The 16,357-nt window shown below is 32.4% G+C and overlaps 1 protein-coding gene across 10 annotated transcripts in view; it reads left to right on the forward strand.

Moving 5' to 3' along the window:
• Asator (tau-tubulin kinase asator) overlaps positions 1 to 16,357 on the forward strand; it is a 323,859-nt gene that overhangs the window by 244,818 nt on the left and 62,684 nt on the right. For 9 of the 10 annotated variants that reach the window (XM_069828645.1, XM_069828649.1, XM_069828653.1 and 6 more), the window contains exons 17-18: positions 925 to 1,255; positions 3,687 to 3,839. In XM_069828645.1, coding sequence (XP_069684746.1) covers positions 925 to 1,255; positions 3,687 to 3,839 — 484 coding nt within the window. Of the gene's footprint in view, positions 1 to 924; positions 1,256 to 3,686; positions 3,840 to 5,480; positions 10,665 to 16,357 lie in introns of those variants that run through there. The other variant, XM_069828654.1, reaches the window with a different exon arrangement.

Consider the following 16,357-nt stretch of genomic DNA (forward strand, 5'->3'; position numbering starts at 1 on the left):
ATGAATAGGGTTTACCGATTATATGAAAATACATTTCTTCAGAATTAACTGTTCCCCAGACAATTAATTTAGCAACCACAGTACCACACAATATGTATAATGATGTTTTTCTTTAAGAGATCAGCTTTAAACTATAGATGGTTGATGTGCTGCTGTGCGAAATTTCTCATATTATGTAATCACTTTTTCTGTTTATGAATAAATTTGACTTCGTAATTTATTTTTATGTATTTTCTGATCACAAGTTAGCACTAGAATGAATTAACATTAAATATGTTTAAAAACACTCAGATGACTGCACACTTCGTATGAAACATAATGTATGTCGAACATGGAGTAAGGCTACAAAGGGAAACCAAAGGAGAAAGATTCGATTCTGTGCTGTGGATTGAACCTCAGCGTAGCTCAGTGGTAGAGTACCCAGTGCGTAGAACTAGGGGTCCTGGGTTCGATTCCCGGCACTGGAGTCATTAACAAATAACCTGTATAAAGTTCATTTTTTAATCTGTAAGATTATTAGTAAATGTATATTTCAGTGAAAGTTAATTTAATGAAATATGGAACAACACTAATATTTTCCCAATCATCAGATTTTTCTATAAGATTTTATTTTTGGAAGGAAAGAAATTCCATTATAATAAATTAGGTTCATCATTATTTCTTTATACCAACATTTTATCATATTTTTTTTCTGTTGTGTGGTTTTGAGCTTGCCTATTGAAACACCAATAATTGATTCTGTCTTAACTTTAAGAGTACAGTAGATTGTTTCAGATTCTTTTGATAGTAATTTTATAATTGGAAAAACAAATATAATATTAAATAGGTAACAAATAGTAAATTCATTTAGTACGCAAATCTTTTATAGATTCTTACTCTTATAAATCTGGGTTAATTGATTACATATTCCCGTTAATTTTTCAGACAATAGCCCTAAATTCGTGTACCTCAACAATGAAAAATGATAGAAGTTCTTCAATCGGTAAAGGAGAAATTGAAACCAAACAAAGTCAACCTCAGTCATTGGCACCAGTTGAGGTAAAAAAGCAAGAAGAAGCGGAAGAAGAGGAAGAGGAGGAGGAGGAGGAGGAAGAGGAAGAAGAAGATGAAGGCAATGCAATGGAGCCTGTTGCAGGCCGTCTGGAGATCAGGGTGTTAGACCGTGCAGAAGGTTCTGCTGTAGTGGAGACTGTGAACAACAATCTTATGCCTGTTCCTGCCAAGAGGCCGGAGCATGCTGAGGAGCAAGCCAAGAGTGAGTAGCAAGTCTGGTAACAAGAATCTCGTATATAATCCTTTGATTATTTTTATAGGCTTATTACATTGCCTGTGAAGTCTTTTGAGCCACATTATTTGAAAGCAATGTACGAGAGTTGATCAAAGAAAAAGATAACAGTACGTCTACATCAAAAGAAAGTTATTGGTATAGTGTGAAAATGTCATATTTACACCATTTTCCAACGTAGTTCTCTTGGCAGTTGAGCCATTTGCTACATGAGATCTATAGTATAGAAAATGTGTTCCTACTGTTGCAGCCATCTTCTTGCAAATTATTTTTGACATGTGAAACTATTTCCTGTGAAAAAGAGATGAATGTAGCTAAGATTAAAATCTGGATTATATAGTAGATATTCCATCACTTGCTAGTGGAAATATTACAGCAAGCTCTGCATAAGCTGTGCCATGGGCAATCAAGCTTTTTTGTAAGACAAGGACAAGATCATTACTCAGAAGAAATGAAAGTTTTCTCCTGATGATTTCTCTCAATTCCTTACTTTGAGTTTGGATAATAAATACAGTATATATCAGCGTTAACAGTTCTTTCATCATCTAGAAATTCCATCAATAACACACTCAAAATTTCAACACAAAAACCATCACACAGAGAGTCACTTTAAAATTCTTCTTTCCTGATTCACTGATGTATTTCCATTCCATGGTTGATCTCTTAATGGTAGGAGTGAAGTGGTAGAGCATGTGTTATCAGAAATAATTATTTAGTTCAGAAAACTGTATTAATCGATTGAGTGATGAAATGTACCCAAGATAGGACAGGATTTTCAAATACAATGAAGTTATTTCCTTTTCTTGTTGTCCTGCAGCCAACAGTTGATAGGTCTAGTGACACTTCCATTAATGCTGACTGCTGAGCCCAGTTAATAGGAGAAACATTGCTACAAAGATTTTTCTAAATTCTTCTCATAGACAGACAAACAATGCATGCAATACCAACACTTAACTATAAAGATTGCTGTAAATTTTTCTCATTGACAGAAAAAACATTGCATGCAATACCAACATTTAACTACAAAGATTGTGTGAATTTTTCTCATAGATAACCTTATACAATTATTATTCACACAGCAAAGTTCTTCAGTGGAAATTGATAAAACGAACACTTAAAACGAAAGCACAGTTCACTATTTCTCAATTGGATTGAAAAAACTAAACTCTTATGGGTCCCAATCACTGATCTTTCCCAGCCAATATTTTCAGAAACATAGCTCTACTTTTCATCTGTATGGTAACTGTTGAATGCAGAACAATATTGAAATTACCTCTCTGTAGATTAAATGTGTTTTGGAAAAATTGATAACTGAACATTTTTAGGCTCCTTGATAAACACCAGAAATGAAATTATTGCAAAAATGAAATTAACATTTGCTGCAGGCAGTAGATCCTATTTATATATTGGAGCGAATATTAGATAGGTGATAGAACCATGAGTATAATTAAAATGTTCAAAATAATGATAAAATCAAATGGGAATTAGCTGGTACCCACAAGGGAAAGAATGTCATTAATAAATAGATAGGGAAGGAAAATTCTGAGAGGAATATTTTTCCAGTAATGAAAATGGTATATGGAGCAAGAGAACCACTCTATTATATTTATTAAGAGGTATTCATAAATGAATATATCATTATTCTGTATTTAAGTATCTTCTCAGTATGGTGCACATCAAAACAGTTATATCTTTTACTACTTCACTCTCCTACATTGGAGAGGAAGACAGTTATGGCTTTACTGCCAAGAACTCGGCATTAATTAACAAAACAAATATCTTCTCTGGCACAAAGCAGATGCTTCGTGAACATGAATACAGATTAGAAGAAACATTCCATTATGTAAGGAAACATGGATAACCTCATACAGAGACTTTGGTTTAAATCTTGATGAGTTCAAGTGGAATTAGAAGTGAACAAAGACAGTATACAAAAGTATTTACGTATTTTCTCTGCCATCATCCCAGCTGTTTCCATTAATCACCATTGTCGTCATTCTCAGTTCAGCACAAGTCCACCATTACATAATGTATGACTCACTGCACATTAGATAGCACAGTGATCTACCTTTTCGACGTATTTTTCATTGAGAATGATATTTGGGTCATAGATGACAGTATGAAGTATCTACCATTGGGAAAGAAAAAAATTTGGTCTACTTGTTTATAATCATGGTTGGGGGGATCATCGTGCTAACCACATGTTACCTCCATTCTGGTTGGATGATCATCCACCTCTGCTTCGGCATGTGGACGTGGTCGGTCTGGGCCCTTCACGGGCTGTAGCGCCACAGATTATTATTATTATTATTATTATTATTATTATTATTATTATTATTATTATTATTATTTGTTTATAATTAGTCTAAAAAATATCTGAGGCATGGAACTTTTGTTACAGTGAACGGTGATGCCTGCATTCCATCTCGGATGTCAGCTGTGTTAGAGAACAGGACAGAAGTCACGCCAGATAGAAGTTTGAAGCGAGAGGAATTGAATGGACTTACAAAGCTCGAGTCTTTTAAAGTTGGGACCATTACAAATGGGAACAGCGGTAATTATGCTCTTCTCATCTTCCCAGTAGACTAGACAATGCTTCATTGCACATATTTTGCTAATATAGTTAGTCAGCATGTACAGAGACAGTAACGCTTTCTCATTGCCATATTGACTGCTCAGGTAAAGTAGAGAAAGAAAAGTAAGTCATTAGTGGTGGGGGAAGGATAGTTTCAGTATACTTTCTGTGACTACAGATGGAAATTGTCCTTTCTCAATCTGATTGTGTAATGTAACGAATGTTCGTGATAACACACCACTGCATTTAGTGCAATTTGCTGTGCAGTATCAGAAAACGTGGAAGGTGTATTGTTCCAATAGGTGCCAATTATTTATCCAGCTTTCTGAATTATTTAATACTTTATCTGTGTTTATATGAGTGTGATTTATCCGATTTTGTCATTTTTAAATAATATATTTTGTCTTCGTTTCAAGTAAGAACAAAAAGTCTATTCTGGTAAGTTACTTTTGCATTTGTTGATGAACTACAGAATTCACTTTACATTTCCATGTATAAACTTGTTTCCCAGTGAAATAATCTGCTGTATAAGTACTTTACGAGAATAGAAGTAAGGCCAGGCAAGGAACTAGCAGTCAAACCTCATTGCAGCACAAGACAAAAAATGTTACAATGTATCAGTATTCACGAGAAGCAGATTATAAACTGCCCACTACTACGAAGCTCTATGCTGCCAATTTGTCAACTGGAACAACTTATAATTTTACTTTACATTTCTACATGACAAAAATAAGGCAAGTAAAAATAAAATATAAAACATCACCAATTTCTTACTGTCATTTCCATTGCATATTTATCACTTGCACAAGAATAGGTATAATCAGTCTCGTAAATAATTAGCAACTGAAAAATGTGTGTTCTAAATTGACAACCATTGTTTTCTATGTCAGAAAGAATATATAGGATGTTCTGATTGCTAAAAATAGGGTTTCTGTCAAAACACAATCACTTACCTGTTGAGTAGATATTGTGGACGATTCTCCTTCCAATGTCAGGGCCCTTAACTAGTGGGCGAATTTTAAATGCAAATTCATTGTAGGGTCGCCTTTAAAAGTCAGCTCTGTATAGTGATATTAATTGTTAGAAACTCAAGATTTCTTGGTTTTTAAATATTTTCTTCACTTTTCATGAGTGTATTTAATTTTTCTTTATCATAGTGTGTTAATTTTGTAAAATATGGATTATCTGTGTTTTATTCCTGTTATTTCTTAGTGCGTACTCCTAAAAGATTAATGTTCTGAACGTAGCATTTTTAATACAATAGTTTTTTTTAACTCTGAATGATAATTTGTTGGTATAAATGGAAAGTATTTCAGTCAAATGTATTTTGTAATGAGGTTTCACTGCAGAACTTTGTAGACGTACAGTAATTATGAAATGAGTAATCATAAGAATGTTACAAATTCATCATTCGAAAAGCTATTTTCTAGATATTAGATTAGACCTGCGGAATCAGTCCCAGTAAGTTCATGTTTTATATTCAATACTTCTGCAGACACATTGACTTTATGAGTCACTTATTTCATTCCAAGTAAGTATTGTGAAACAGTTTGATTTGCATTCTTAGTATTTTAAACTTTTTTTTTCTATTCAGAAAGTAATTGTGTTTGTTTTGTGCAGAGAATCACATTGTTGCAATGCTCCTCGTATTACTTCACAGAAGCAAGGACGAGTTTCATTCAACACCGGACACAAGCAAAACTTTTGAGAAATGATGAACATTTTTTGTCGAAGTTTTCTTTTTCTAATTAGCCGAAACTTTAGATGTTATCTATATTTGTTGTGGTTTTTTACACCAAAGAATATTTTTCATAGAACTTTTTAAAATTTATTTTATGGCTCCTTCAATTTAGTGACACTTTTGTATTGTGAATTATGTGTAAAAATTATCAGTAGACTTTAGAAGTGACTTACGTGAACACGTTCATTTTTGTGGTTACAGGATCACATGCTAGTATGTATTTATTCACTTTCTAACTTAATACTGTTTTTCAATGGAATTTTAATGCTTTATGAGCCATTACACCATTCTTCTACACTAATACAGAATTATACCACATCATTCCCACTTACTTCCTACTTACATAATAAATTATTTCCGCTTGTACAGTCATAACCTCATTTGCATTGACATTGTGGCTGCTAGAGATGCTTCAGTTCCTACCTGCATTACTTTATATTCTCTTACTTGTACTCTTTATTTTTTGTGAGTTGTTGCAGCTGGTTTGGCTTGTAATAGAGATCATCATATGTGAATATTTTATAATATACCGTAACTGAATATAATCTATTAAAATTTCAATATGTTGATAAACAGATAGGTTCTATACTTTATATTAAAAATTTTAGTTTAGTTTAATCTTCACTTTTATTGAGTTTTTAATGTCTTTAAAAATTCTTTCACTTTTGTTCTTTAAAAAGGTTCATTGATTGTCGATTTACTACAGTAACAAACGAATATGTTTTTTCTTAGCATATTTAAGTAAGATGTTACTCGAAAAAAACTGTTATCTTCAAGAGAGTCTCTTTATATTATGATATCTTAGCATTAACTGATGCAATGTTAATTTGACTTATGTTCTAGTCTTCCAAATTTAAGGAGAAGATGTTTAATTTGAATTTTTTCCACTGCTGATAAAATATTTGAATATATGGATGTTTTGAAGATTGGCTAAGTCTTGATGTGTTCTAGTATTTCAACAGCAGTGAAGAAGTTCAATCTTCAACATGTTCTCACTCAGCTACCTCTGCTATCCTCCTCTAAATCGACCTTCAGAAGTGTATAAACATGAACTTTAGATATATGTTGAAACGTTAAGACATTAAAATGACATATTTGTGAAGATTTAATTTTTTCATTTAATTAAGTCTTTTAAAAATGGTATTTTTATGAAATACCGGTAATTTGAAATATTTTCCAATCAATATTCATAAGTTCAGTTTCTTATTACATTTAAATGATGTAACAAGTTGTGATAAGATAGTGTAATGGAAATGACTTATTTATCAAGTGCTTGGCATTAGAAAAAGTCCGTCACACTGTAATGAAAAGTATTTTTCAAGAACGTAGTTTGTGATGATTTATTTGTTTTTTTTTTTTTCTAGCGTGTTATTTACATAAGACGATAGTTGTCATATTTCTGCACAATCAATGTGTCTAATTATATATAACATTTAAAATTTTTGTAGGTGTAAGATCCTCATTTTAATCACAGTAAACAAATACAGTATTTCTATTTTCCGTCTCTAGAAAAAAGTTTAAGCAAAAAATAAGTTTAATAATGGATTATTATATTCGATTATGATGAAGTGGAAACATGGATAAAAAGTTGAAAATGCATCCATTATGAGACTTTGTCATGCTGAGAAAATTAAATTCTTACATGAAGTAGCTCTTAAAAATTATGTTTAGTTCATGAAATTCTAAAAAGATCTGAACAGTGTCAATTAAACTTTTAAATAAAGAAATTTAAAACATTTCAATGTGTTAACAAAAAAAAAAAAAAAAAAAGAAGAAGAAAAAAAAAAAAAGGAATTTCAGACCCTTTATAAAATAGTAGTTCATGCTTTACAATTTATGAATAGGTCCAGATAATATTATTTTATTCTTGAATTTTGAATAAGTTGGATCAGTATTGTAGCCTAATTATCATACCTGGAAATTTAAGATTTATTAATAAAGTATGAAATTATCTGTGTATCCCAGGTTCTATTCAGATTTAAAGAGTATTATTACAGTAGTGTCCAAATTAATTGGGAATCTTTCAGCAAAATCTTGTACCCTGCTATGCTTCCCAAAAAATAATCAATATCCTCAATGAAAATGAAATTAAGATACTCGGATGATGAGGAAACACCACCTCTTAACACTATTGAGAGCTATGGAAAATAATCAGACAAGATTCAAAACAATTGAGCGTACAACCTTGAGAAGATTGATAGAGAGTATAATGTTCAGAGAGAATCATGAAGTGGAAAAAAGACCTGGTAATTTTAATGTTGTAACATGCTAAAGAACTCATTACAGTTGATGAACGTCTTATTTCTTATGAGAGGGATAGTGAAATTCAACTGATATAAGGAAAGTAACAAGCGCGTTAATTTATGTTTATCCAATTAATTTTCACACTAACATATCATACTCTCAAATATTAACTTTTTAAAATTTTCGTACATTTGTATTATCCACAAGCTATCTGTCCAAAATTATTAAAGTAGCCTGTATAGCCCTTAGAATTGACCAACATCTGCCAACTTTTAGTCAGGTTTAGAAAATGTTGTTTTACTGTTAAAATATCGAATTTGAATAACAATGTATTTAGGAGTATACATTACGCAGGTTTAATTTCCCTGTATTCATTTCATTCTTTATGAATACATTAACTTTTGTTCTACATTTGTTATATTATTGTTATGCATTTTGAATATTATTAATTTGACTGTAATATTACAAAAATATATTTTTTGGAAAGGCATGGCAGCAAAACACATTAAACTGCATTAATTTATTGTTTGTAGGCTTTTGTTTCTGCATGATAAACGTTAGTGCAAAAAGTAGCTGAGCTCTAGAAATGTAATTGTAATATAAACATGATAAAATGAGTGCAGCAGACACTTTATTGAAATCCAACTTCCTGAATAACCATTTAAAAGGTTAAACATAATTGCACTTTTATAGCAATATTGTAATCTGTAATCCTGATTTATAAATCAGTTGTTTATGACTTCTATATATAATAGTATTTATTTTCTTACTCAAAATCAAAACTACCACATGCATGTGATAAGCATTGTCCTGCTTCAACATGAAACAAAATATTTTATCCTACTGCTAGCATAGCTTTCTCTTACCATGACACGTGATTTATGTATAAAGTTTTACATTATCGGACATATTGTTGATAGGATTAAACTATCATGTAATAACATTTTTAATGAGTTACGACATTCTATTATAGCAAGTCCTTATAATTTAATTATGTGCATTTGACAAATATAGTAGAGAGAAAACTGTCTTAATAAGCAATTCATTTGAAGCTTCATAATGTAAAACAGAATGTGTTTAAATGCACAAAATCAGCAATTTCAACATCTTTCGCAACCCAATTCAGTTGCTTGAAGTTCATTTCTCAGCAATTTAAGTCACTCGGTCTTAGTTTCAAATTATTAAGCACTTTATTCTGTGTATGAAATATTTATAAATATAAATTTTGAGAATATTTCTCTGTACAAGTTATTGAAACATATAGTGTCATAATTATCGTATTTGGTATAACTGTTTTGAAACCATAAACATTCACCTATGCTTAGCACTGTTCATAGAATTTATATATTTCTATAAATTAAAATTACATGAAGATAAAAATATTGTCCTAATTTTGTATATCCTCATTTTATCAAGTTTATACAATTGATTAACTAAAACTAGTATGCTTTGTCGTTGTTGCTAACAACATCTATTAATATTTGCATCTATTTCTTCCTTAAACATTTATACTTTTCAGACCATTAAACAACCTTCCCTCTTTCAGAGCATTAATCAACCTTCCCTGCTCTTTGAGTTAGTCTTGATGGATGTTTCCATAATCATTTTATCTCTTCATTTATACTAATGACATGTTTAGCTTTTTTAAGCTCTTCATGTTGATTTTTATGCTATACTATTTGTATTATTGATACATGTTCAGTTTTTATTAATTTAAACATCGTATTTACTTGCATCTTATTTTTCTTTTGGTTATACTTTAAGTGCCGTTAAAAATAAAAGACAGAAGAACACCTTGAAATAAAAATTCATGTTAATTTGATTTTGTATTTTCTACAATAATATAAAAACATTATTAAGAAAATAAAACAAAAATATTTCCAATTTTATTATTGATAACTTCAGTAATATTATTGGGTGAACCCTTGAATGTAGCTATTTCACTGGAATTTTCTGAAAATGAAGACATTAAACACTTTTCAATCCACTCTTATTTCTCTTTGATGTCATGATTTCACATTTTTATGTTGTGGGGAGAGGAAAAAATGTTCCTTACCTTGGCATGGTTTTAATTTTTCCCTCTTTTATTTCTATTAACTTAATCCTTTCGTATATTATTTATTCATTAATTTTCAGAGAAGTGAATAACGATACATGTTCAGTCTACATTCTGTTATCTTCTCATCTCTTTTTAGAAAGGTGTGCTTTCAATTTTATATGATAACAAAATAGTTCAAATATCCTGTTGTTAGTCTAGCTGACTTTTTAATCAAGACGGGATTATTATTCATACATTTTGTCTTAAATATTTGTAATTCACATTATAAGAGACAGTGGTCTTCAAATATTTATACACTAAACTTGTCGAATTGTGTTTTATTTCTTAATATTCTTTCATTTGATATACAAATCGGTGATATTATGTAAAAAAATATAGAGAAGATATTATGGCAGAAAAAAAAATTAATATTAAGAAACGTTCCTCTAAAAGAGAAGATGAATTTTGTGCAAGTAAATACGGTATGTTTCTTCTTGCGCTAAATCATCTGGATCCATGACCTATTGTCAGACAGAAACATGGAATCTAAGAGAAGGTTAAGACCATAGTAACCTTGCTGATAGGGAAGTAAGAGCCATACCTGTGAGATGTGTGATTTGTATTGTCAATTGCAAATATAACATTAAAGAGTACAATGTGCAGTGGTTGTTTTTTCTGTGCAAGAACAGCATTAGTAGGATATTGATGACTGTATCAGATTTCAGTGTACGTGCTTGTGTGATAATGTAGTGCATGAGCAATAAAGAATGCTCTTTCTATATTTCTTTTCTTTGGTTTATAGCTATATTATGCAGATTGGTCCTGTGGTGCAAATCTTTTGGTTCTCTCACTGTGTTGCGATAACATTTTATAGTTTTTTATTTTTATTTTATAAGTTCCTTTCATCTCTTGATACAGATTTTTGTGAAATTAATTACAATGGTTGTAATGACGACGACAAGTATGAAGATGATGATGTTTCTTCTTTTTCTTCTTCTACTCAGATTAGTAAAATTATTAATAATGCCATTATGTATATAACTTAATTGCTATATGTTTAGAAAATTCCTATAAAATCATATTAATAATGAGAAAGAGACGCACTGTATATCATTTATGTAAACTTTTTTTATTAAAAAAGCTGGTTTTAAAGACCTATCATTAGCCTTCTTCTAGTAATGTGTCCATTAATTTCGACTGTTGTTATAACTATATTTCATAATACAGTTTTATTTCTACCATTATATATACAGGGCTCAAAGAAATTGTTGCATATCATATTATTGCAAACTTACGAAGAAATATGCAATAATTTTTTTAGCACAAGAATAAATTTGCATATTTCTTCATAAGTTTGCAATACAATAATATGCAACAATATTTCTTGGTGCACTGTATTATTTAAATGACTGCAGAACACACTACTTAATTATAAATTGTTTGTAACTTATATTGCATATCAATATAGATGTTTCTATCCTGGAATGGAGACAATACATGAAGAAGGTCATGGGAAGGCCAGTCATGGGAAGTCATTGAGGGAGTTGAGAAATCTGGCAGTGGACAGGAACTGATAAAGAAAGTGGTTGGGAACACCTGATATGTAAAGGCATAAGGGTGTAGTAAAAGATGAAGAAGAAGATTTTCCTTCCATGTCTTAAACAGAGATTTCTTAGTTTCCATTATGCAGGTAGCTTAATGTGCAATGCAATATTGTAGGGGCTCATTCCTTGAGCCATTCTAGAGTGATATAACCGAACATACTTCTCTCCTATACTAAATCAAACTGTTACGAAGATAATAGCGTGCGAATGGTTAGCACTTTTTGCAGCACTAAGCACTGTAACATTCCAGTACATCACTTGCTCAGCTTGTAGTCAGTGGAAAAGGGACATACTACTGTAAGGTTGATCACTATGCATGTAAATACAGCACAGTACGTTCTTGTATTTACTGGGACAACTGTCGAAGTACTTCATTGTTGTGTGATCATGAAACTGCCATTCATATACTTTCATTAAGTATATATTGATATTGTGTTCGTATACGGGTTATATAATGGTAATACTGCAGCTGATACGTGGGAATGTCGGAAACAATTTCCAGACTGTAGGCTTCCAACTTGACAGATATTTATTTACTCGCACTTATAGGGATTTAGTAGAAATTTAGCTGAACGTGAAAATACCCCAAGTTCTCATGTACAACATGAAGAAGAGCAACCACAACGAAATGAAGAAATAAGACTTGCAGTTACGAGGGGGATCCAGGAAATAACGACCGTTTTGTTGTAATAATTAAAAAAATATATTTATTTGAAAAAACAAAGTCTGTTACATAACTGAAGCTTCCTTTACTTCTCTACATAATCACCACCTACATTTAAACATTTGTCGTATCTGTTCACTAGCTTTAGAATTCCCGTCTTATACTCCTCTGCCGCCAGTTCATTAAGCCAGGTGTTCACTGTCTTCTTCAACTCTTCATCACTTCCAAAACGCGTACCACCCAGAAAGTATTTCAGCTTAGTGAAAAGGTGAAAGTCGCTAGGAGCAAGGTCTGGACTATAGGGCGGATGATCAAAGATTTCCCAACCGAATTGATCCAGCAATTCTCGAGTTGAAGCAGCAGTGTGCGGGCGGGCGTTGTCGTGAAGAAGCACAACTCCTCTCGAAAGCATTCCTCGCCTCTTGTTTTGGATGGCTCGCCGTAGTTTTCGTAAAGTCTCACAATAACGATTTGCATTGATCGTAGTGCCTTTTGGCATGAAATCCAGCAAAAGAACACCTTTGCGATCCCAAAAGACAATAGCCATGACTTTTTGTGTTGAGAGAGTCTGTTTGAATTTTCTCGGTTTCTTGGGTGATGAGGGATAATGCCACTGACGTGATTGGCGCTTGGTCTCTGGGGTGTTGTAAGACACCCAGGTCTCATCACCAGTCACAATTTGATCAAGAAAGGCGTCTCCATCTGTGTGATATCGCATCAAGAATGTCAATGCTGAGGCCATTCTCTGAGTTCTTTGTTGGTCACTCAGTTGCCGTGGAACCCATCGTGCACAGATTTTGTGGTAGCCAAGATGTTGCGACACAATTTCACCAAGCAAAGAACGAGAAATGTCAGGAAAGGCAATATACAATTCGTCGAGTGATGTGCGTCTGTCTTGCAAGATTCTGTCATTCACTTCTTCAGGTCTTCTGTGATGAGTGATGGGCGTCCGGGTCGAGTTTCATCGTGGACATTTGTTCGCCCATTGTTGAACATTTCGCACCATTTTCTCACATTTCTTTCATTCATTACAGTATCACCATACACTTCTTTCAATTGCCGGTAAATTTCTGCAGGTTTCAAATGTCGGGCATTCAAAAATCGAATCACACTCCTCACCTCACAGTCGGCGGGATTATCAATCACGTCGTTCATTTTGAAGTAACACAAAATGCACAATGGCGACTTGTTGCAACCAGTACTCACAACATTATGAGAACACATGTTAAGGAAGCCAGTTGACCTTCAAACAAGGAAGGGGAGTCAGCTGCGCGGCGGGTATGCGCGAATGGTCGTTATTTCCTGGATCCCCCTCGTATTAAAATCACAAATGAAAATCCACTGCTAAGCACAAGAAGAATTGCTGCACGTTCTCAAGTTAGTCATTCCATGGTTTCGAACATACTGCATATTGTATTGAAGCATAGATTAAGCTCAAGGAGCACGTTTCGAGCGAAACCAGCACTAACTACAAAAGATTAATTTGTTCACCTTATCTTCTATTTTTTTCTTCTCTTGTTAATTGTGTCTTTTTCATGTCGCATTATTTCGAGGTAGAGATAGATTTCATATTAAAGAACAGACACTTTTTATGTGTCTTGTGATATTATTGCCCTATTCTAACATGTACTATTAGAAATCATCGTCAATGTTGTACTATTAGAAATCATCGTCAAAAGTTGCAAACTTTAGATCGTGTATATCATAAACTATTAGAAATTTGACTAAGATATATTAAGTTAAATTGATGTAGAATTTAACAAGGAATATGTTCTTAAAATGTTGCACATTAAGTTCCGAGCATCTTTTCTATCTTGATATTCTTCACAATAGCTGTCTCATATATATAGTACATACATTTTATCTCTCCACACTAGCAGAAGTAGAGTGGAATGGAAGCGACAGTTCACAATTCAGCTGCCCGCATGCTGCCCGCTGAGCGCTCGGTGATGAGTCTAGAACACGTGAGATAAACTGCAAAGGGGACAGTTTTTTACAATTTGAATTGCAAACAGGACCAGAGTCGGCAGAAGTAGCTACCCACCCTGCCATTCAAGGACACGCATAGTCAATGATAAAATGGTTTTCTGTTATTGAGTTGAATTTCAGAGTACCTTAGTATATCTGTTATTTGTATGTAGTATTGACTTTCATTTCTCTGTTTGTGTCTGTTACTTGAGTCGTGGTTCGGAGATTTAATACAGAGCAAATAATTAGCATTTGCCATAACTTAAAAAAAAAATATTCACCTGAACCACCTGCTCTGTGTCATAGAAAATTTCATGAACGTTTTCCTGAGGTTGATCCACCTGAAAGGACTAAAGTTCATAAAATAGTGAATGAATTCAAAATTACGGGATCGGTATTGGACAAGAAAAGAAGACGAAAGTGTCATGTTTTAACAAAGGAAAAGTTTGATAATTTCAGTGCTCGATTAGAACAATAGCCTCGAATATCTCTCATGAAGTAAGCATAAGCTGGGCTCAGCAGTACATCAGTACATAATGCTATAAACTTACTAAAAACGGGAAGCAATAGCCAACATTTCGGAAGCAGAGCTGCAACATATGAATCATAATGTGTTTAGATGCTACAATACCTGCCTTGTAACAGATGGGGAACACTTTCAACATAATTTTTTAAAGATAAGCATTTTTAACATCTCCACACATTGTAAAAACTATCCTTTTTATGGTTTATCTCACATGTTCTAGACTCATAACTGAATGCTCAGCGGGCTGTGTGTGGGCAGCTGCACTGTGCACTGCGCTTCCACTCTACTTCCGCTAAAGCAGAAAGATAAAAAAATATACACTGTATTCTTGCTATCAAAATTCTGCTTCCAAAATCTAATCCACGTATTATTTTGGAATGTTGAGTTCTTTTACTTTTTTCCATGGCACAGTGCGTACTACCTAGAAACTAGCGTCACATGGACCCTCTTGAAACTTGCTCTTTGCTTAGTGTAACAGCTTCTTTTTCCATGGTGTTCATTCTTTAACTTCCATACTTCTGCTGTTCTTTTGTTTTGTTTGCAAACTCATCCCTCACATTTTTTTTTTATCGCTCAGATGTTATACCTGCAGCGAATTTTATGTTTTGATTACAGTAATAAATTTGAAACTTAGTTACATGTGAAATGATCTTATGTTAAAAATTTAATTCTTTGTTTCCTTATGAAATAATATATCTTGAGAGATGCTTACTTAATTTTGGAGGAGTTGAAAATAAAATTAATTTCTCTTTATGTTCCTGAGAGCAGATGCTATTTTGAAATTGTGATCCATTCACTGTAAAGTATCACAGATTATATGGAAGAAATATTAGTACAATTAACATGCATTGTGATATATCTTCCCAAAATCGTAATTTATATTATTTATGGGTGATCTAGCCAAAAGTTACATTTCAATAATTGAAAATGAATATTTTTGGAAGTTCTTAAGGACATTTTGGTTCTTTGCTATAAAATCTTGATTTTTAATTGTACTCATAGAAACTAAAATGGGGTAAGCATTTGTAACATGTAACATAGATACTTTATTATTAACTCAAAGACATAAATAGAACATGTAGACCTCACGTTGCAACATAGATCCTGATGTCAACAGGCCTCCAATACCAAAAAACGTGTTTAATTGTTATTTATGCCTTTATCTTTGCCATTTGAACGACATAGTTTTATACTCTTGTCATTATTTTTCTTTTTAGTCTGCATTTTTTGCTTGTAGTGACAATGCTGTATTTATCTAAGTGTGATCCATATTTTTCGACAATTTATTTTACAAGCTTGACTTTGAAATTTATGTTCTTTTTTATGTATTTATTATAGTTTGCATTTTATGCTTTAGGCAGTAGTAATGCTTTGTCTCGTATAAGATTGAATATACATATCAGTATAAGGAATGTATTTCCTTTTAATATGTAGGAACAATATGTTTCGCACTATCAGTATATACCTTTTGCCTAAGCATACAATGTAAATTGTACATCATTCTTACGTACTTTTTTCAACTCTTGACCTGCTCAAATGAAGGAAGAATTTTTTAATGTCTGGATTCATGTAAGACTTACACACACATGCCTATAAGTGTTATCACTTACCCCAGACCTCAGGATAAATTCATATTGCAGACATAGATAGGTACATAAATAATGTTAGTGAGCTACTGTCTTTCTTACTACATTGTTTCTTTCCTAAAAAAT

Source organism: Periplaneta americana, chromosome 6 (assembly GCF_040183065.1).
Source record: "Periplaneta americana isolate PAMFEO1 chromosome 6, P.americana_PAMFEO1_priV1, whole genome shotgun sequence".
In the NCBI taxonomy this organism is placed as follows: domain Eukaryota; kingdom Metazoa; phylum Arthropoda; class Insecta; order Blattodea; family Blattidae; genus Periplaneta; species Periplaneta americana.